At 34.1% G+C, this 22,952-nt stretch overlaps 2 protein-coding genes across 10 annotated transcripts in view; one reads left to right on the plus strand and one right to left on the minus strand.

Moving 5' to 3' along the window:
* LOC121410957 (serine/threonine-protein kinase Nek1-like) overlaps window positions 1-12,217 on the plus strand; it is a 46,247-nt gene extending 34,030 nt beyond the window's left edge. Inside the window, exons 30-37 of the mRNA XM_041603370.1 lie at window positions 686-746; window positions 1,683-1,743; window positions 2,474-2,760; window positions 3,302-3,378; window positions 5,417-5,605; window positions 6,601-6,740; window positions 7,119-7,251; window positions 10,219-12,217. Coding sequence (XP_041459304.1) covers window positions 686-746; window positions 1,683-1,743; window positions 2,474-2,760; window positions 3,302-3,378; window positions 5,417-5,605; window positions 6,601-6,740; window positions 7,119-7,251; window positions 10,219-10,241 — 971 coding nt within the window. The 3' untranslated portion in view covers window positions 10,242-12,217. The remainder of the gene's footprint in view (window positions 1-685; window positions 747-1,682; window positions 1,744-2,473; window positions 2,761-3,301; window positions 3,379-5,416; window positions 5,606-6,600; window positions 6,741-7,118; window positions 7,252-10,218) is intronic.
* A 7,975-nt stretch (window positions 12,218-20,192) lies between these two features.
* The window catches only part of LOC121410967 (histone lysine acetyltransferase CREBBP-like), a 31,614-nt gene continuing 28,854 nt past the window's right edge, over window positions 20,193-22,952 (minus strand). For 8 of the 9 annotated variants that reach the window (XM_041603436.1, XM_041603391.1, XM_041603453.1 and 5 more), the window contains one exon: window positions 20,193-22,524. In XM_041603436.1, coding sequence (XP_041459370.1) covers window positions 21,745-22,524 — 780 coding nt within the window. In that variant the 3' untranslated portion in view covers window positions 20,193-21,744. The remainder of the gene's footprint in view (window positions 22,525-22,952) is intronic. The other variant, XM_041603445.1, reaches the window with a different exon arrangement.

Here is a 22,952-nt window from a genome sequence, read left to right on the forward strand (position 1 = left end):
GTTTTCACATGGAATTCAAAATTATGTGAAAATCATGTTTTCATTCATGATTTGCATGTCAATTCTTAATACTTATTCATGATATGCATGTCAATTCTTAATATTTTGTACACACACTTGATTTATTCTGTTTCACACAAGAAAGTCTTAACTGAAAACTTGTGTGTAGTATATCAAAAAGGTATATATATTCCATACTAATTCAAATTATAATCAGATAAAAGAAATTGTGTATTTATAATCGATGCTCAAATCAAGGATAGTCCTTGATACGGGTATTTCAAAAACATACTTCAGTGAACATAGAAGGGAGTCATCAATACAACCTTGTCAGCAATGGAGGAATACCAATGGTACAATGTCAATGGTTTACTGGAAATGTCTCTTGATTGTATTATGGGGTATGATTGAGGTTCAAATCTTACTTCAACACTAATATCCTGTGGCAAGACAATTATCTGCTTTTACCACATTCAACCCAGGTAAAGTAAGGTACTTTAAAAGAATTCATTGATATGCTAGATTAATATATTAGCAGCTATGTTATTATAAAAAAATGAGATTATTCATTAAAGCACAAGGAAGGTTGATTCTGATGATTTTGAGTGTTATATAAGAACCAAGTAGTGATTTTCTTGTAAATCTTAATTTATGCTTATTATTTCATTTAATTGTCTTTGATAAGGTGGAATTGATGCTGTTGAACTGGAAGAAGAAGATGTGGATGATCAAGAAAGCAGTGAAAAGTAAGTTTAATTCTTACTCCAATGATCTCTATCAAGTTGTTTTTCCCAAAATGAATTATGAATGCTAATTTGATTTACCCTATAAAATAGACCCAACCATTAATAAATCATCATCCCCTGCTAGTGTTCACCAAGTGGGTATGTAAATTTGGTAGCAAATCATTTTATGTCTTAGTGAACAGAATTAACGTACGAATCATGTCGTCATACATCCCTTTAGAACAAATTGTCTGTTATGACCCGATTTTGGAATAAAATTAAGTAGAATTTGATGCTAATATTGAAACATATAATTACTGTACTCTGTAATGTTCTAAATCATCATGTGAATACCTTTGTGCAAATTTTTGACTATGATATCATCTTTATTAGAATAAAAATGAATTTAACATTTAGTCGTAATGACAACATAGCAATCATACGATTGGATACAGTTTGAAACTAATTTGGCCTTTACTAAAAAATAAAAGGCTTGCAATCATCCAAAATAGATATATTAGTATTCTTTCAGTTAATTTTAGCTTCAAATAGAAAGATACTATTCATTCTTATTTTCAGAAAATGAGCAAATAGGGATTTGTTCCAAATTGGATCTTGAACCAGTCGTAAGGTGTGCGGTGGCCTGTAATAGGGAATATAATACCTGTAATAATATTTTACATAGAAACAGAATTGTTATTAGTTTTCTATCAATGTAAATAGCTGTCAATGAAATTAGGATACTAGAAGTTAATTTTATGGATGATAGTTGTGAAAATATATTTTTGGTATATACTGTATGTTTCAATTTTTTCATAATCTTTAAACTTTTTTTTTGGGGGGGGAAGGATGAGTTAAAACAGTTAAACGTTTGTTAGAACTATTAATGGGCCCACTTCACGAAGTCATGTCTACGTTGTCCCTTAATCATAGGGAATTGGTTTGTATATCTTGTAGGTCTGCCAAGAAGAGTGTGGTTGCTGGCTTGTCTACATGCTACTTTGATACAGAACCCAAGGTAAATAAAGGCTTTACACTCATTCAAGATGGGGGTAATCTTGTAATTTTTTCAGACACCATTGACATAATGGTGTAAATGCAAAGTAACCAAAACCCCCACACCACAGTGTATTTTTGGCTTTTTTGCCCTAGTGATCAATATTATTTCACTGCCCCAATTGTTCGTGCAGAATGGTGGGCCAAACTAAAATATAATGCTAATCTGATTAGATCTGCCACTGCCGGTGGTCTAAAAATCAAAGTAATTTTTCATTGTCCCAAACTTCTGAAATGAAATGAAGAATACATTCTCAAAATTTAATAACTGTGCGTCTCTTTTTCTTCACAAAAATGTATGATTTGCAATGAATAATATTGAATTTTAAACTGATGTGTGTTTGTAGCAAAGTCCAATGTCAAAAGGTGATATGAATATACAGCACCAGAAATAATACTCCCATAAGTCATAGTATTCAGTTTCATATTCTTTACTTTAATTATAAATAATCTTCAGGAACTACCACACTCCTAGGGAGCGTTTCATCAATATTTTCATCCGACAAGTTGTCAGATCTGACATCTTTCCATGATTTTGATTGGCTGAGAGGCACTTTTCCTATGGTAACTGTCGGATAAAATGGGACTTGTCAGATAAAACGTCCGACAAGTCCTTTCATGAAACGCCCCCCAGGTAAATGTATTTGTAGCGAGTGTAAATGAAGTTCTCACCTTGTTATTGTGATTGTTAGCTGTTGCGGACGTGTTCTGATCCGGACCTAAGACAGCTGTTCCGTACGACCATGGCCCTGAATCCATTCTTTGAAGCAGATCAGAACCTTGTCGCTCAGAGTGTTGATACTGCCCTCAGCAATCGGGAGGACGATGACCAAGATGTCATGATCGATGATGACCTGGATGATGATGATGAGGAAGATGAACTTATTCGACAACTCCAAAACTTGACGGCCAGGAATGAGGAGGACGACGAGGAGGAGGACGACGAGGAGGATGAAGAGGAAGATGGAGAAGATGACATGTACGTATGACTCAGACTGTGTTATATAGATCTACATAACATGTTCTTCTTCAAATTTTAGTCAGATTGTTTTGAAGAAGTTTTTCAGTTTAGGGTGACAGCAGACTTTTGTGGGATGGTTAGGTTCTTGTAGAATGTTTAAATCTGCTCTAATTTTGCAACAATATTAATATGCGCTTCTCTTTAGGGAGCATCAAAACAAGAAGACTTCACCCAGGTGGAGACTTGGCCCATATCATATATGCATATTGGAGTCTATGGAAAACATGTGTTTTAGCAAAATCATTAAGTCTTCAACAGGCTAATTCAAATTCACGCATGATTAGCAATCTAGTTAGGGTATCGTTTGCAGATATCTCAAAAGCTGGAGTATCCTGATCGTGATTTAAGTGATACAGTAGTTTGTCATATAATGCAGTTAGATAGGGTCTATAGGATTTGACTATCGAGTCCAGCTTAACCCTCTGTGTTTATCCTCCTCCTCCTGCTCTTTTAAAGTATAAACCAGAATGTCCCTTCTCTCTGGTTTTCTCACAAACAGTGAACAAGTACTTGATGAAGATGAAGAAGAATACCATAGTCTGGTTGAGTCTATGAGAAGTGTCTTGGAATCAAATGGTAAGAAAACATTTCCATTGCAGTTTGATGAAATTGATGAAAAATAATTGTTTAGTATTATGTTAAAGTTCATACCACTGGTTTCATGGAGTGATGAAAACATCCTAACATTGTTTCAATTAAGAATTTATCAATAAGCAATCATCAATTCATAGAGGTGTTGTGGCTCAGTGGATAAGTCTCCGGACTGTGAACCACAAGGTCCGGAGTTCAAATCCCACCGCAGCACTAGCGTCCTTTGGCAAGGCGTTTATCTACATTTGCCACTCTCAACCCAGGTGTAGTAAATGGGTACCTGGTAGGAAGAAATTCCTTGAATGCTCGATGCGCCCGATCAGGGTAGCTGTGCTAAAGCCGGGGTAATAGTATGCAGCGCTTAGAAACATTTGTATTAAGCGCTATATAAATGTTGCATAATATTATTCAATCTTTATTTCGCAAAATAGGATAAAAATACAAAGAAACATCAAATAATGTGATTAGATAATAAAATAAATTGCGTGGCTTTCCATGAAGGTTATAAGAAACCTGTAAGGCTGGATCGCCAAATAAGACTGGATCATCGTATGTAACTCTTTGGATGGAGTATTAGTATTTGAAAAAGAGAATATTAAAGATACAGTTATGGTTCATTAGTGTTTTAATTGTAGATAGGCTAGTTAGCAATAGCACTTGCGAAATGGACATGTTTACTGATGTAAAAATTATTTGAGCAAGATTTATCTGGTGAATTTTCAGTAAAATAATTCAAATGATCAGAGATAAAACTTACTCTTTTAATGCGCAATACAACAGTGCACATGTTGCACAAATGGAAGTCTCATTAATCTGCATGTGATGGATTTTTCCATTGGTACCTTCACACAAATTGTAGTGTTTATTTTTAGATACTGTAACGGTGTATTAACCGCACCTTTTTCTCGGCGGGCTAGAAGCAAAAGTCGGGGGTGCGGTTTTATACACGGTGACGGGTCTGAGCCAGCCTGCCGTAACCCCTCCCATACATGTACGATGTCTGCCAGTTCACAACACATCGAGTGGCCGGGTGTAGCCGCCCAGGCAATGTCGTTTAGCGGGGTATGAGCTGCGGGTAATGGGAAGCGATTATTACGATCTTGATTAAATATTGTCCATAACAAATGCACCCACCTTCATGACACTAATTTTGACTTTATTCTCGATTCAAAGTAGTGAAGTTTTTAGGCTAAGTTAAAAGAGACCCCAAGCATACTTGGTAATATTTTGTCACCGCTGAGCGAGAGTTGAGTGAGCTTAGAGATTGCGTTGTAATATGGTTATAGTGCGACTTAAGCTGGCGCTATTCAAAGTCCCATTTCGCGTCAGCTTGTTTTTTTTCCTTCCTGTTTGCTTTTTATAAGATACCATGTAAACCACGCATGAGAGAGACGGCACAAAGCCGTAAAAAACAACTCGAAAAAAATGTCAATTTCTTTGTTTCTTGAACCTTCCTGTTATCTCGTATCCAAAATTCATGCTAAAACATCAAATTTCTGAAAGTGATTGTGAGGTTGTGATGCAAGAAATGTGAACGTTTCTTCCTCCTACGCTGGGAAAGACACAGATCATAATTGATAAGATGTACTGGCATGACTGGTACTGTATCTTAGTTTGCAATGTAATGGCAGTGCTGTGTGTGTGTACACTGTGACTGTGAGGTGAGTGTGTAATTGGCCAATATTGTCGGGACCGTTCTTTCTTTCTAACATTTGTAGATAATTGATCAAGAACAGCAGATTTCCGCATACTGGTAATCTCTTTGGATACTTTGAAATCTTAAACTTAGTTTTTGTTTCTTCGTACCTCAAATATGCATGTAAATGTGAGAAGAATTTTTTTTTTTTAGTCCAAAGTTGGGGGTGCGGTTAATACACCGTTACTTACGGTATCTTTGCTAATTCTGAAACAATTTTGCTCAAATTACAGCCACCCATGTTTCAAATTTGAAATAATAGTGTCGTATTGATTAAATATTTAAATTCCATGAATGGTAATGCATTATGGTCTTATCTTCACCAAGATGTTTCAGATACACCTGGAAAGAAACGGATACAAGATAAAGAGGAAGGAAAGAGCCCTGGAGCAGAATCAAATGACTCCTCCCCATCTTCGCCATCAGGGAGCAAAGACGATGACGATGAAGAGGAAGATGACGATGATAAGGAGACTTCTGGCAAGAGCAAACCAATTAATGAGGACTGGGACTCTGGTATGAAATCAATTTATTATTATATGAGTTGTAGAGTGGATTCACAGAGCCATTGATTAGGATAGTTTGGCCATTGCTGTTTGAAGAATGTGCACAATATTGACCCATATTTTCAAAAGAGGTTTCAATTTTTACCTTGGTACAAAACCTTGGTTTATAAAGATTCCTTGTATTATCGCACATCAATTAGGCGCCCTGTGCCAAAAGCATGCATTTATTATTGGACTTTTCTTAGAGAACGCGATAAAATAAGCATAATTATGTACACAAATCTGCAGAGTCCATGGTTATTTGCCATGGTACAATTGAAACCTCTTCTGTGAATACGGGCCATTGTGTGTGTCTTGGTTCAGGTTGGATGCTATGACAGATACCACTTACTCAGACAAATAATTGTGTTGAAGTTGGCCAACCTGCTTTAGCAACCACCCACCTATAAAGACCACAATTGGCATTTTCCTTTGATAATCATCTCCATGGAAACATTAATACACAAACCTGCCCATAGAGACCACCTTCTTATAAGGACAGTTTTTCTTGTATCGCAGATAATGCTTACTTGGATTCTCTATATAGACAGGTTTGACTCTTGTTTGTTCTGCTGATTCACAATAGAGTGGGTAAACATACTGATTTGGTTCATCATGGATATTTATGTGTGTTAATTTATCTTTAGATGTTCTGATGAGAGGGCTACCACGTGGCTTCTCAAAATGTCCTCCTGTATGTATAATCAATGGAAAGATTGGCCTAGTGAAACATCTTACCAAACAGAGGTGCATTCCGATATGTCACTCTCCTCATTCACCATTGATACATACACATGACAATTTACTGTTCATGATCATCAATTTACCATGATGCATCATGGGAAAAAAATCACAAATATGTCACCTGTGGCTTTATAATATACACTGGGATGAAATCTTTGTTTTTGTGGGAAAAGTTTTTTTTATTATTTGGATATGATTCATTGTCTGTTTTTGTTATCCCAGGTGAAGGAAGTGAAGGAGAAGAGACTGGTATGTCAGCTGAGGAGAGAGAAAGTATATACAGTCGATTAGAAGAATCAAGACTACAGTTAGAGAAAGAACTTGGATGTGAGACATTCCTCAAAGCATATAAATCAATACAGGTCAGTGTATCATTCTTCTTTTATTCTAGCATTATATTCATATCTAGCTTTGACGGAAGTGCATAGTCATGAAACTACATACGAGACTATTTGATTACTTTCTTTATTTATCCTAATGAAGTGCAGTGTACTTTCTTTCTAGATAAACTTTTGAATTGAATTCGGAAGATATGTCTATTGCATAATAGAAAAATGTAATTAAATTGAAAGTTGGTAAGTAAACCTTCCTCATTAATCTAATGTTTTGACTTTAAGTGATATCAATGGAGGGAAAATGGGAGTATTATTTATTTTTATAGACATCCTGTCATGGTAGGCATTATGTCAATTTCATGTTTCTTTAATTTTTTTTTTTCAATCAATACCTTTATTTTCCAGGCCATGCATGAAGATGAAGATGAGAATATTGAAGAAGGAACTAAGCGTGTTAATACCATCCTAGGAGAGGGCAAAGGTCAAGTATACACAAAGATCCTCCAGCTAGTGATGGCTGATGGAGCATACACGGAAGGTAAGATTAGTGGTTGACATTATTTGGGATTTATTTTGGTTTTTTTCCTATTTGGGTTGACTTTATTGAATGGGTTTACTCCCATTTGTCAGTTTCAAATTTACCAGAGTTACTCTTTTATTTCTTTAATTTGATTCTTTCTATTTCTTTCTTTCTTTCCTTTCTCCCATCCTTCCTTTGATCCCTCCATCCCTAATCTCCTTCCATTCCTTCTTACCTTGTTTCCCATTATCATACCAATTTACCCTCCTATTTCCTCCCTTCCATCCATCTATCTATCCTTTCATATTTTCTTTCTCTTTCCTCTTGCTTTCCCTCCTCTTTCCTCTTGCTTTCCCTCCTCTTTTCTCTTGCTTCCATCCTTTCATTATTCTTTTTGACCCCTCCCAACTTTCCCTGTATTTGTTCTCATTTTCTTTCTCTTTCTTTCCACCTCACTTTTCCTTCCTTCCATTCCTTCAATCTTTCCCTGCAACCCCTTCCATTCCTATTCTCCATTCCTTACCTGAATCTCTTCAGTATTCTATCCATCCATCTCTATTCTCGGTATTGTAACACAAAAGTTTGCAATTAATTCCAATCTTGAAATGATCAATCAAAGAAATTCAAAACCGACCAGTCACCAATCAGAATTGCCTTTTAAACTTTGTGATTAATTGCAAACAATCATAACGATCAATCATAACTCTATGGAAATCCATCAGTGTCATTATTTTTGTACATAAAATTTTCAAAATGTCCTTTGTAAACAAAGACCAACGCACCAAATAGTCAAGAAAACAATGAATTTATGTAATTAACGTCATAAAAATAGTTTGAACATTCATGCATTTTAGTTGTTGACGTTGCTGGTCGTCCATAGTTGTAATTGATTGGATCAATCGCAACTCTTTGTAAGATGGGCCCCTGGGCCCTGCCAAACAAAGAGTTACGATGCAATCAACCCCAACTATGGAAAGCCAGCAACGCCATCATCTAAAACATAGGTTTGTTCAAAATGTTTTTTTTTTTTAGATGTCATACATTCATAATTTTCTTGAAAATTCAGTGTGCTTCTCCTTGTTTACAAAGGACATTGTGCAAATAAACTGAAGAAAAAAATATGACGTTGATGGATTTCCATATACTTGAGGTTGATCGGATCAATTGTAACGGGCCCTAATCTCATTTTTTTCTTTTCTTTCAGACACCTATATGTACGCATATGCCTAATACAGGCATCCATATTATTGAATTTTTTTCACTACTTGGTAGTTGTGTATGTTTTGTGAAGTGAGATTCCACCTGCTGTATGTACAAAAACAATACAATATTCTGTGATCTACTACTAATTATCCCTTGGTTAATCAACATAATGTCTAGGAACCTGGATTAAACTGCTGAATGCTCTTGTTTGTCAGTTTTAACCTCTTCACTGTGTGAGAGTGTTTTGTTTTGTGTGTGTTTGTGTGAAAATGAGATATGTTAGGTTTTACAGATAATTGTGAACATCAATCTGGAGCATCACCATCCATGTTTTTTTTCTCTTTGCCAAACCTTTTTCATCCATCACCTCTCTGTATCTGTCTCTTAATCTGATTTCTGGATCTCTTTTCTTCTTGTCCTGCTGTCTCTCTCCTAATCTTTCTCAGACTTCATCTATATCATTCTCTTTCTCCTATTTGCAAACTCCACTATGTATTGATGCATCTATTTATTTCATACCCACAATCTTTTCTTTTTCTTTTCTTTTGCACTGTACCGACAGGAATGTATGTCTGCATATTTTGTTTTACCCATCTTTTAACCTCCCCCTTCTTGGTCTGTCCTGTCTGCCTGTCTCTCTCTATCTTTTTCTTTTGTTCCCTTTTCATCTCTTCCTCTTTTTTATCTAGCATGGAGGTATTTCTTGAACACTTAAAGGAGAATTATAATTTGAGGCTTGTTAATTTAAGTTGTCATATTATGATAGATCAGATGTATCTATGACTACTGCTTGTCTTTCATTTGTAAAAATATTTGTATCATTAGGTTTCAGTATAATCAACTTATGAACAATCCCTTGATATACACATGCACTTCATATTTAGGATAGGGCCTACATTTTGGCTTGTAATATTACATTCACCTTGAAGAAGTTTGAAATACCTCTTACTCCAAACAAAATCTCTTAAGGAAAATAGAGAGGTTGTTGTATGTTTAATGTACATGACCTGATGTCCAAACTCATTTAGACATTTTAAGCCTGAATAGAGTAAGACTAATTTAGTGTGTATGTAAGTAAAATTGATTATGTTTCATGCTCAACTGTAATTTAATTATTTTAGGTGTCTTTTAGTAAGCATTCACTAATGTTGATAAAATGGGGGTGTAGTTGTGATATTCCAGTGGTACATGTATGTAAGAGAAGTTATTATTCAAAGTCATTCTGTTGTTAACATTATGAAGTGTGTTTTGGTAGGCATTTGTCTGTACACGTGCCTGATATCCTTTTAATATTAAAATAAGGGGGTTTGAAATTGAAAGTGACTTGATAAATTATCCAAAAATGCTTGCAACTTGAAGTGTGCATCTCACAGAAATGTGATTTGGAATTATTTTGTTCGAAAACTGAGGACAACTGGTCTATTATGATATTGCAAATACATTTCATAGTGTAATATTTTATCTGGGAATGCATGCTGGAAAGATGACATTAAACATTAATTTATAGTTGCTTCACATAACCTTTTAATTTACAATATGTTTAAATGATTTGAAGTCAATGTTCATTTTATATATTTTTTTCTTATTTAAACTAACTTCCATTTATTGAATCTTTTTATATTTATAGATCATGATTAACTCCTCTTGATTGAGATGCAACTCATCTGAATTAAGTGCATGTAAATATTTTGTTTTTTCTATTTTAAGGAGCAACTAATCGTATCATTGCATTATTTCCCATTTTGTTCCCTTTTTTGTTTGTTTTTATGGCATGAAAAATAGCATTAAAGAGCCAGAAAAAATAATCATTGCTCTGCATGTGACTGTAATCAGAAGCTTGTTACTCTTCATCATCATCATCAACCCGTAATCCTGCTCCCTTGTCATCTGTAAACCATCAAACCCTACATGATCAACATCCATCCTTCAGTTTAATGAAATGAATCATTTTATAAACTTGTTATTTGTTTCCAAGTAAATGAACATTCAAGTAAGATAATCTAACATTTAAGTAACTGAGTAGCACAGTTTGTAAGAAGAAAGACAAACTGATTTTGGAATATGTAGCTATGGTTATAAATTACATCAAATCACTATTTGCCCTTTAAAGAATGGAAATTATGGAATGGTATAATAAACTCCCAGATTTGTGAATGTTTCATTCTATAGACACATTGTACAGGTAGTAATGACATTTTACAAGTCAATTAATGAATAGATTTATGATAGACATCTTACACATTTGATTTGAGTAGATCGACCAGGATATTCGAGATCATTGGCTACAGTAAAAATATGAATCTTTAGAATTACATTACAAGATATAAAATTTAAAGCATGTGTATTGCTGTAAATGAGCATGTAGTTATAAACTGTAATATAAATGTATGCTTATCATTGGTGTATAAGAGCAATATTGTTGCATCTTGTGAAAATGGTATCTCGTGGAAATGTGAATTGAATTTTATAGCATCTGCAATGCAGAAATTTTCTGGAACTTCTATGAATCGCCTAAAGAGACATAAGATGCTTTTATTTTTTTATAACTCGTTCTCATGACTTGCTATCTCTTTTCATTAATTTACTAACTCATACCTAAGACTTGTCTCATTCTCCCAGCATACTTTGCAGTTATTAAGTTATATGTTGTGAGAATGAGTAGAAAGTCATGGGAACAGACCAGTACGTTGTGTGAACGAGTTTTGATAAATTAAAAGAAATATCCTGTCTCATTTAGGGGTTCTGTATGCTTCTCTGTTGGTATCATGAATACAATGCTGCCGATAATCATGTATCCTTGTTTTAGCGGATATGAGTATTGATGGTGAAATTACATTTCATGCTAACGTAATTAATGTTGTAATATACTTGTAAAATTTATGAATAATGACAATATGATTAATTCAGTAATTGAAATTAGTACATGTATTTGATAAAAAATATGATGCACTAGTTTATTGCACGGGAGCACTAATTATAGTAGAAATGTGTGGGGTCTTTTGTTGGTGGTGGTGGTGTTTAAAATTGGTCAATATTGAGCATTTTTTTTGTGGTTGAATAAGCATACTAATCCCTGCTTTGGTTCATTGAATACTAACTTTATATTTGTAACTAACAGAAAAATATTGATTTGTACATTTAATATGATTGTGTACGCAGGTGGAATCATGGCCTATTGATCTAATGAAACATTATCAATCATTAACTACATCAGACATCTGAGCAATGTAAATTTTACACCTTCTTGCTCCATTTTGTTTTTTTACATACATTGCTGACTGAAAAATCATTACTTGCTCACTGATAAAAATCTAATGGATTTAAGTGTAAAATAGACAGTCATGAATTAAACTGCGTAGTTGGAATCATATTTTTGCAACAAGACAAGTGATTATTTTTACTATTGCATTTACATGTACTTCACACCATCTTCACATTTGCTCTAGATGTCTGGGGTTTTTAATGTTAATGATTTAATCTGGTAAATTGGGGGGGGGGGAGATGCAGTGCTGCCCTCACTAGAATTCTAGGTGTGGCATAAGATTATCTCCCTTCAGGCTAATCTGTACTATGTATATACAATTATACATGTATATGTACTGAGATGCTTGATAATAGGATTAGTAGTGTACATGTATAGTTCGCATTTATTTACTAAGCATATCTTCATAATCAATTTTTTTTTCTATCATGACTTTTGTAAATTGTCAATTTATTGATTATCAAATATTTCTCTTTCTCAACAGATAATGATGAATGAAGATGAGAAAATCCAGATATATTGAAGAAAAAGACCCATGAAGAGAGAAATGAATAAATTTGAAGAAATGCTTTAGCAGTTTGCCTTGTATATCTTGTAAATGGACAAAAGTGTCAGGTGACTTATGATATGATGGTATTGTCAGGTATCCATGATAGTATTGTCAGGTGGTTATGTATTGGTAATAGATGTCAGGTGATATTTCAATGTCATGTGACCCTATGAAAGAATTAGTGTCAGGTGACTACATACAGAAAGTGGATATCAGGTGGCATGCCAGTGTCAGGTGATGTATTAAAGTTGGTCAATTTTATTGTGCCAGAGGAGTGAAAGAATTCATTGATGATATAATAATAGAATGGATTTATAGTGTGCCAAATCCACTCTGCAGATTTTCCAAGGCACAGTGAAAGAAAGAAGAGAAACAGAGAAAAAAACGTATGATTATGCAGTACAGTGCAGTCTTTATTCTCAATGGAAATTCTGTACTGAATCGATGTATACAAGTGTTGGTATGATATTATTTGCTTAGGAAGAAGTTTTCTTCATCAGTAATAAGATGGATGAAATATAAAAAAATTATCTCAATTTAACTAGTAAATTCCATTAAGAATTAATGGATTACTTATTGTTTTATGTGATAAAGGTGTGAATAATAATTATGAAGATTTGTATATGTTTGCCTTGTAGGAATGGAAATAATAGTTGTGGATTGTATGCATACATAGAAGAGTTTTAAAAATTCATGAGGGCTTTCTTTATGTATGTCAGATTTTTTTTGCCAGTGTATTGTTGGGTGTTGGTTGGAAAATGGTATGTATTTGCAGAGGTTTAGAGATACATGTGTACTGCAACAAAAATTGCAACATTGGTAGCAATATTTATTAGATGTGTCATTGTTATTTTAACATAAGAAATTTGTAGAGTTGAGATGAAGAACTTAGATTCTGTGTGGATAAGACCTTGCAACTCCATACTTGGGGTAGATTAGCTCTTTTTAAAAAATAATTTTGTAGGTAAGAATAGCGATTTTGCTCCAGGCTTCAAAATTGTCATGCAGGGAATTTGGGGAGTTCGCACTTGATAGCTTGGTTGGTCTCATCCCATATTACATAGTTCTACTTGTCTAATACCATTTCGGTTTTGCTTTAAATGCTACTTAATATTTCATTGTATTCCAATAAGACTGTTTGTTTCTTTAGATATCAACTTTTTTTCCATTACAACACATAGTCTATCTGATTACATCTACAAAAAGACCAATTGATCAAAATTACTGTTACCCCAACTTGGTTTCAGACCAAGTTATGATTTGAAGAATTCAAAATTAAGACCAAAATCCTACTGGTACAAATCTATCATTTATTGGTGTAAGAAAATATTTTGGAATTATACCAGCTGGCGTTTCCCAATGGCTAAAAACCATTTTTTTTTTCAACTTCATCATGTGTACTACTATAGTTGCATTGCAAAATCTAATTCCACAAAAGCATTTTATGCAGATTGAATAGATGATTTATATATTGTAATATATTTGTGTGTGGATGCTTAATGCATTAGTTTGTGTACATGTTTGAGATGAACATTCATTGTCATCTTAAATGTACATATTTTGGACGTGTGCTGGTCCAAAATCTATATATCTTTTTGTGTGTATATTGTGCAACATATTTTCTCCGTCCTTGCTATTCAATTCTTTATAGTATTCTTTTTTTTGCATTCCATTTTGTCATGTTGAAGTACTTGCTCATTAATTAAACAACATTGATTAAGATTAAGCAAAGAATACTGCTTATCAACCAAAGTGATGTTGGACATGATAGATTAAAATCTTGCTTTACATGGCCCATGAACCTTATATTAACATACATGTATGTGGCCAAAGGCATTGTAGAAAGTACCTTTTTTCTACTTCTTAAAGAGACTTATGAAACAGTACTTAATTAATTACCCATATCATGCATTACTATATATTTTATTTGCCTATTAAGACTTTCAGAGATTTGATCTCCACCGACTTATCGTCAGCAGCATTTAAAAAAAACATGAACAAACTGAAATGATTAAAGAGTAGTTAAGATGAATCTGTGTGTAGAAGTCAAATAACTCTTTGGATCATGAAAATTAGTTTGACTATGAGAAAATGACTTTAGCTTAAATAGGCTGGGCTTATTTAATACCTGACAAATTTTGGGGGGCTGATTCAGAGCTCCCATACCCTTGCCCATATCCTATCCAAAGATTATTGAACAGGAAAAAAGTTATGATTTACAGAAAAATCAAGAGGAAGCATCTTCATTTTAGATTTTATGTATTCTGTCGTGAAAATTTTGTTCATTTCAGCCTCCAATTCATTCATTGTATGTGACATTGTAATATCAGAAATAGTAAATAAGATGTTGAACTGGCAAAAGTAATCTATTCATGCATGTCAGGTACATACAAATCTTGGATTTCTGCAATATTTTTCTCTTTTTAATTCGTGGGCCCAACTCTCACAAGTTTATAGATGGTGATCCTTGTGTCTCGTGAATTCATTTGAAACATGATGATAATTACCAGGTGGGTGTTTCATAAAGCTGTTCATAAGTTAAGAGCGACTTTAAGAACGACTGGTGATGCTTTCTTGTGGTAAATGACATACAACCAAAATGTTCATTGGCGATGGTTTGCGCATAAGAAAGGATCACCAGTCGTTCTTAAAGTCGCTCTTAACTAAAGAACAGCTTTATGAAACATTTACCAGGTATTAAAGCCCCAAAATATGACATGGGACAAAACTTACCATTAAACTGTGCAATCAATGATATCAGAAGCCTGTTGCATAAAACTTTTTACCTGAGAAAACTCTGGTAAAAACTGAAAACTAAGGTTAGTCTGATTTCCGCCATTGACTTTAGCACAGGGCAAAAACTCCGGTAAAAACAACCTGAGTTTTCTCAGGTAAAAAGTTTTATGCAACGGGCCCCTGATATGGAAACCATGGTTTTGATTGGTTATTGAGCACCATGCCATGGTATTTAACATTGGTGGTAAAGTATCAATGGTAGATTTTGTGCTATGGGACTGTATTCATAGTCATTTCTGGCATGTATGTTCCTCATTCAGCTAGTACAATGCAGCTATGGAATTCTAGATTAGTAAATGTATTCCTTATTATGTATTATCACATCATCCAGCTGTATTCAGATAGTAGTATTCTTGATAGTATTCAATATTCCACTTTGAAAGTTTTTAGTCATGGAGATTTGTAAAGTTGATCTCATACCTCACTTTAGAAATAAATTTTAGGTCTTGCAAAGTCTCAAGTAAAATAATGTATGTTTAATGAAAGAAAAAATACATGAGAGGTCACAAGTCTGATGAATTTGTCATATTCTGCTATTTCTAGGTGACGAAAATGTTTAAGCTTTTTAAAATTAATGCTTTATATGAAACCCAGTAAAGTGACGTTTTTGAGAAAAAAAATGAAACTTTGAAAGACTGCCGTATTGTTACTTAATAGAGAAGTGTGTAGATTAGTATTGAAATGAGAAATTTTAATGACAGAAAACTGACTCTCAAATACTTGCATGTCAAACTTGTTGATTGTGAAATGTAGGTTATTTGATACAGACCGTTATTTTCCCAATACATGTAGTATCATATACAGACCTCAAAATTATTCAGGACCCTTTTTGTCTTTTGAGCTAGATGTCTGAATAAATGGACCTCCTTATCCTGAATTATATGCGGCTAAGTAACATGTAACATATATCATCTGAAAACAAAACTTCCACTGGGGCTCAGGGTAAAATTGTCAATGAAATTCCCAGAAGGGAGAATGAAAAGAGTAATATTTTGGAGCAAATTTTAGCCTGTTAGCCCAAAGTAACCCTGTAATTTGTTTTTTCTTTTTGAAGTGGGAAATTGAGGAGTCTTTAAAAAAGACCCTAGTACTCACAGGTTTATAAAAGCTCAACCAGATAATGGTTTTGTGTTCATTCCAAATAATGTACTTAGTCGTATGCCCGTTCTCAGAAATTTGCAAACTAGTTATATACTCTAAAGCTTGACCTTCTGTGATCAGATATTCTTTCCCAAGTGATTCCTGTTATGGGAATACTGTGTAACTGAATATGGAAATGTCCATCTTTGATAATCAAGTGTTCCCTTGGAAAGTGTACTTACCAAAGGTTCAATGTTGCCCCCATCTCTGTCTCTCTCTATGCATCCATTAGATGGTCTTTAATAAATATGAATACATGTATCCATAAGAAGAGAATATTTGCCTGTTTTGATTTATCATATTTGGGGGGTGTTTCACAAAAAGTATGACAAGTTGCATGCATTATAAATGGCATCACCGCATTGGTCAGATCATTTGAAGAGGATACACTACTGTGTATTAATAACATTGCAGCATTGCGCCTTACATACCATGTGCGTGTCAGCGCTAAGCTTTAAAGGGATGGTCCAGGTTGAAAATATTTATATCTTAATACATAGAGTAGAATTCACTGAGCAAAATGCCGAAAATTTCATCAAAATCGGATAACAAATAATAAAGTTGTTGAAGTTTAAAGTTTAGCAATATTTTGTGAAAACAGTCGTCATGAATAGTCATTAGGTGGGCTGATGATGTCACATCTCCACTTTCCGTTTTTTAATGTTATTACATAAAATCATTTTTTTTTTTCATTATTTCATACTTGTGTGAATATGTCTCCCTTATAATGAAATAAGTTGCAGCAATAAATATCTAATGCACTAAATCAGTTGTCAATCAAATTTTTCTCGTTCTGGGAGGAAAAAAAATGAATAAACCCAATTTCATGTAATAAAATACAAAAGAACAAGTGGAGATGTGACATCATTATCTTACCTAATGAACATTCATGACAACTATTTTCACAAAATATTGCTAAACTTTAAAATTCAATAACTTTGTTATTTGTTATCCGATTTTGATGAAAATTTCGGCATTTTGCTCAGTGAATTCTACTCTATTCAGCTAAACATTCTTTCAGCCCGGACAAGTCTCACTAAACTCTTTGGCCCAAATTCTGAAGTCGGTTTAACTTGGACCATGGTCTAACTCTGTGCTAAAATTATGGGAAGCCAAACGTTTCAAAATTTTGTTTACGGTGAATGCTTCTCATGTTAAATGTGCTCTTCACTACTTATTTAAGACTTGTGAAAAATTGTCCTACTTATCCTTCCCAGGCAGTTAATGATGTTTTGGTAGTCAAATGAGCTGATACATAAATCTCTAACAGTAGAGGTTCAATGTAACTGGCTTTCCATAATTAAACCACAACTTTAAACCAGAGTCGAAATTAAACCCGACTTCAGAATAGGGGCCTTTGTGAGAAATACCCCTATGGTGTAGCAGAGTTGGACTTTGAGCTGATGTTTTTCAACAGGACGGGGGCAGGGGCAAAATTATTTTGAGTAATGGCTGTGAATGAAGAAACTTATTTGTCCTCAACCTTTTGTTTTTACCCTTCTACCGAGCTTGTTTGGCACTTCTACAGGGTTTATGCAACACCCATCAGTGAATATCTATTTCCCATGTGAACTTAACCTCCTATAATTGTTTCATTAAAGGGGAATCCAACCCAAATAAAAACTTGTTTTTATAAGGAAAAGAAAAATCAGACAAGTTGATAGTTTGAACAATATTGGACAAACAACAAGAAAGTTATGAATTTTTAAAAGTTGTAAATATTGGTAATCACTATACCCATGGAGACTTCAAATTGGCCGTATATGGGATGTCATAGTGATGTAAGGCAAGGACTACTCTTCCATGTACTCCAATACATATTATGGCTAAACTGTCATTTTTCCCAAAAGTTTTATTTCAAATTATATTTTTCTTTCATGAGGACATACTACAATATACTACCTGGGCTATATTTAGATTACTGCCCCAGGGTGATGGGTACTTAGGAGAAAACCACTAATCCCTGATAATAAAGTACATGGCCTATGGGAAAGTTGTCCTTGCCCCTTGTCATAATTTACTGACACAGTTGCCAATTTGAAATCTACACACTATTAGTGATCTCAATTTTAAAGCAGCTATAACTTTCTCATTGCTTGTCCGATTTCTTTCAAACTTTCACCATTCTGTTTGATTTATTTTTCTCCTTCCCAACATAACATTTTATGGCCAAGGCTGGATTCCCCTTTAAGAAAAATCCCTCGCCCTATAGCTTTTGTTTGTAAGGTAAAAATTTGAAAAGATTTTTAAAAATAAAACAATACCCAGGAATTTTCTATAAAAACCTCTCTTTTGGTTAATATATCCAAAATTCTGTCTTAAAATTAAAAATAACTGCATATTTTTATTATTCAACAATTTCTCGTAAAAACTATTTTTCTAAAGCATGAGAATGCCTGAAAATTATGGATTATTTTTGTTTGTAACTTTCTGACATTCAGTCATAAAATTTGTAAGATCAGTGTTTAAAGGGCCTGAAATAAAAACACTACATATTAAGGTTGCTGAATGTAAAGTTTACAGGTCAAGTCCACCCCAGAAAAATGTTGATTTGAATAAATAGAGAAAAATCAAACTAGAACAACCCTGAAAATTTCATCAAAATCAGATGTAAAATAATAAAGTTATGACATGTTGAAGTTTCGCTTATTTTTCACAAAACTGTGGATTTTGCACAATTAGGTGACTCAGTCGATGATGTCCATCACTCACTATTTCTTTTTTCTATTGTTTGAATTATACAATTTTTCATTTTTTACAGATTTGACAATAAGGACCAACTTGACTGAACCATATAGTATAAAACAATGCTATCTACACATGTTCAGGGAGGAATTAATCATTGTTTCACTTGATAATGAGAAAATTAGAATATTTCATATAATAAAATACAAAAGAAATAGTGAGTGGATGACATCAGTCTCATTTGCATACCGACCAGGATGTGAATAGAACTGTTTTGTGAAATTAAGCAAAACTTTAAATGTCATAACTTTCTTAATTTACATCCGATTTTGATGAAATTTTCAGGGTTTTTTTCCTTCAGTTTTCTCTTTTTATTCAAATCAACTTTTTGTTGGGGTGGACTTGTCCTTTAAATGTTCACAAATACTGGAATGTCAAATAATACTTCCATATCAATTCACATCATTGAACCTTCACTAAAGAAACTGGCTTGAAAGAATATGTCCACAAAATAACGATCAATTATGATAAAATCTAACTAGAAATACAGCAGAAATTCATCAAAATCAGATGTGAATTACAAATGTTACAAAATCTTTGGCCTACAAAGGCGGGTAACATAAACTGATGGATCCAAACCACATATATCCACATTTTCACCAATAGACTAAATTTCACACCGTGGTGTTAAAACTTGCATTCACAATTGAAGTTTGAAGCTACATCATTTGTCTAGTCAGTTGATGCCAAGAATTTAACCAGCAGATGTAAAACGTTTGAACGCATAACTTATAAACCAGCCATTGTGAAACACAAAAATTAACATCCAGATACTAAATTCAGCCCAAAGATTGGTTTGACACTGTTTCGCATTAATTCACCTTTGTAATTTACAATTAAGAGAACTGATTTTTATATTTTTTGTATAAATTTTCTATTTCAAGTTTGGCATTGGTCATGTCATGTCAAACTTACTGCCCTATTTGGGCAAGTTATATAATCAAAGCAATTTACAATATCAGCTAACTTATTTGTAACTAATATGTGTTGTGATTAATGTAACAATGTCAGACAAAAGGTTCCACATCTGATTTTGATGACAATTTCATTTAGCCTGAATACCATAATTTTCCTTTTTTCTTTACTATTGAAATATGATATTATGGGTGGTCTTGAGCAATATTAGTTGGAGCCTGTCAGGGATGAAAAGGGACAGATAAAAAGGCTATTACTGAGAAGCCTAAAACCTTAAGAGATAAAAGAACATTGCTGCAGATTATATATCTGAATAATACACATATTTCCACACAGAGTAGTCATTTGTCTGTCTTAAAAACATGTTTATTCATTGTTTTAAAGAAGATTCAATCATCTTGCTATCAAAATAATGCTTTATAATTGACTTCTTTCTTTATTTAAAATTGCTATTAACATCATTGACGTTCACATTTGCAAAGATACACTTTCCACTCTCTGTAGTTAATAACCATCATAATATAAATGTGGATGTATATATTTTTGTGAAATTCAAGGAAATTCAAGTAATAATAAAAAGGAAACATTTCAGAATGAATTTCAAGTCCAAAGCACTTGTATTAACAATGGCTCAGAGACATAATCTGCCACAAGTTTGTGTTCAGACTAAACGGGGTTTTTTTAACGGTTTTGCATAGCTGGACTTCCGATTGAAACAGACCTCACATAATTTCTAATTTACATATAAAGACGTGAGAATGCTGTCCGAGTCCTACGTTTAAAGTACATTTCAGTTTGATGAAAAGAAGTGTCATAACTTTGATAAAACAAGAATTGTGATATGGATGGCTTCCTACAGAAAATATATGATAGTACAAACAAGTTGAAAATTACCAATGCAATATGTCTAAGAGATGTCTGTGCACATGGAATCCAGAAAAAGGGGGAAAAAGTTGCCCAGGGATTACCGTTACCATGAATACAACATAACATAATGAACCAAATGAAAGACGTCATTGACAAAAGAACTTCCTTTCAAATTTGAAAAGTGCAGACATTTATTTAGAATATTACGCATATGATATATAAGTAGGAAATACACTTTAGGTGTCATTCTTTTGTACAAACATTTGAAATCGTGGGGTTCTTCAAATTAGTTACAACCTTCAAATAGAACATTCAGCATGATTCTCTTATTTTTTTTCAAACAATTTTTATACAAAAAAACAGGACAGAAATTCCACTATGACACAGTAATGTAGACCATTTCTTTTAAAAATGGGAGGAAAATAAAGACCATTCACAATACCTACACCTATTTATACTAAAATTGTACAGCACATAGATATGTCACAGTCATAGTGGATAGAGTCAAGGAAATACATCTTTAGTCATGTCACTGGTACTGAAATGCACCATGTTATATTAAATTTTTTTACTGTATACAAAAATGACTATGAAACAATGAAAAATAAGAAAGTTTTCATATTTGAGTGAGTGGCATTATTCCTCTCTTTCTTACAATAATAATAATAATAATATAGAGCTGTACAAATAGAAATTTCCTTAACTTTCTCTTTTTATAGCAATGATACAAGACTTGTTTTAGATTTCATAAGAAACTGCAAGGAATGAAATTGAAATATAAAATAAAATTATCATAAAAATTACACTTTGGAAAACAATACTTATTCTGCACCAAAATCTACAGTTATATCCCCATCAGATGAAGCTAATCATCGACTGCTTGTAACCCTTAAGACGGGAAGTCTATGTAAAAAAAAAAAGTCTCTGCTTTATTACATTTTATATTCATCTCCTTTGTACAAAGATTGTTCATTTCATATTTGGCCTTGTGATTTAAATAGTAACACACACAACGAATACTCCACCATGACAATCACAACATCTCTACAAACTTTGACAATTGGTCCTGAGGATCGAGTGGTGTCATGTCGGATTCCTCCTGTAGACCTGGTGCTGCTCCGCCCACTGTAGCGGGACTCTGCAGCGAGTTCTTATTGCTATGGCCCATGGCCGTTGGGTTTTGTGACAACACAGGGGTCTGATCCATCTGAATGTCTGTTGTCCCACCCACAGGGTGAGGAGAGTTTATTGCTCCTACTGGCCTTGGAGAAGGCTGAGCAGAATGAGTTCTTGGTGAAGGAGAGGGTTGTGACTGAGGTCTCGGTGACTGGTTAGGATTGGGTGACCGAACCTGTGCCAGGGCATTGGAATTTGTCTGTGGTGACCTGACCTGGGCTAAGGGATTATTGGCATTGGTCTGCGGCGACCGGACCTGGGCAAGGGGGTTGTTCGTTGTCTGAGGAGAACGGACCTGCGACAGAACCTGCTGTGGCGAGCGGTTGGACATAATGCCTTGCTGCTGAACCTGACCTTGAAGCATGTACTGCATGGCAGGATCACCCTGTGAGATGCCTTGTTGTTGCTGTTGCTGTTGTTGCTGCTGCTGTTGCTGCTGTTGGAGCTGCTGCATGGTCTGTGGCATCATGTTTCGCCTTTGCTGCATGGCAGAAGGGTGTTGACTGTACTGTGCTGGATGGCCAGTTGGCATTTGTTGGAAGGGTTTGCCAGGGTTCTGCGGTTGGATCTGCTGTTGAATATAACCCTGCTGAAACCTTGGTCTTTGCCGTTGTTGCATCCACGTTTGATTCATCATCTGAAAAATTTTGAAAAGGAAATCATCATTAAAAATTGGACTTTAGAATGAAATCACTAAATAAATGCAAAATATACAGGATCCTATTGGGATGAGGGTGCAAAGCATATTTCAAGGGTACCTTAAAAATACCCACTCAGGTCTGTATGCTCTCAATACTTCTGAATTGGAAAGTTTGCAATAATTTTTTTATCATGATGGTACTAAGGAAATCTCTATCAGACAAGTTGTGCACAGGATATAAGGTTGACTGAACAAATAATTTGCCAAGCCATTCAACTCTTTTATAAACAAGAGCTAAAAAAGCTACACTTTGGTCAAACACTATGCACTACATAATAAGATGTGCATAGCTTGAGCAGTCCTTACCAGACGGTAATGTAGTTGATTCTACACACATACTACTTGGCTGATATTGCGTGTTGAAT

Source organism: Lytechinus variegatus, chromosome 1, assembly GCF_018143015.1.
Source record: "Lytechinus variegatus isolate NC3 chromosome 1, Lvar_3.0, whole genome shotgun sequence".
Taxonomy (NCBI): Eukaryota; Metazoa; Echinodermata; class Echinoidea; order Temnopleuroida; family Toxopneustidae; genus Lytechinus; species Lytechinus variegatus.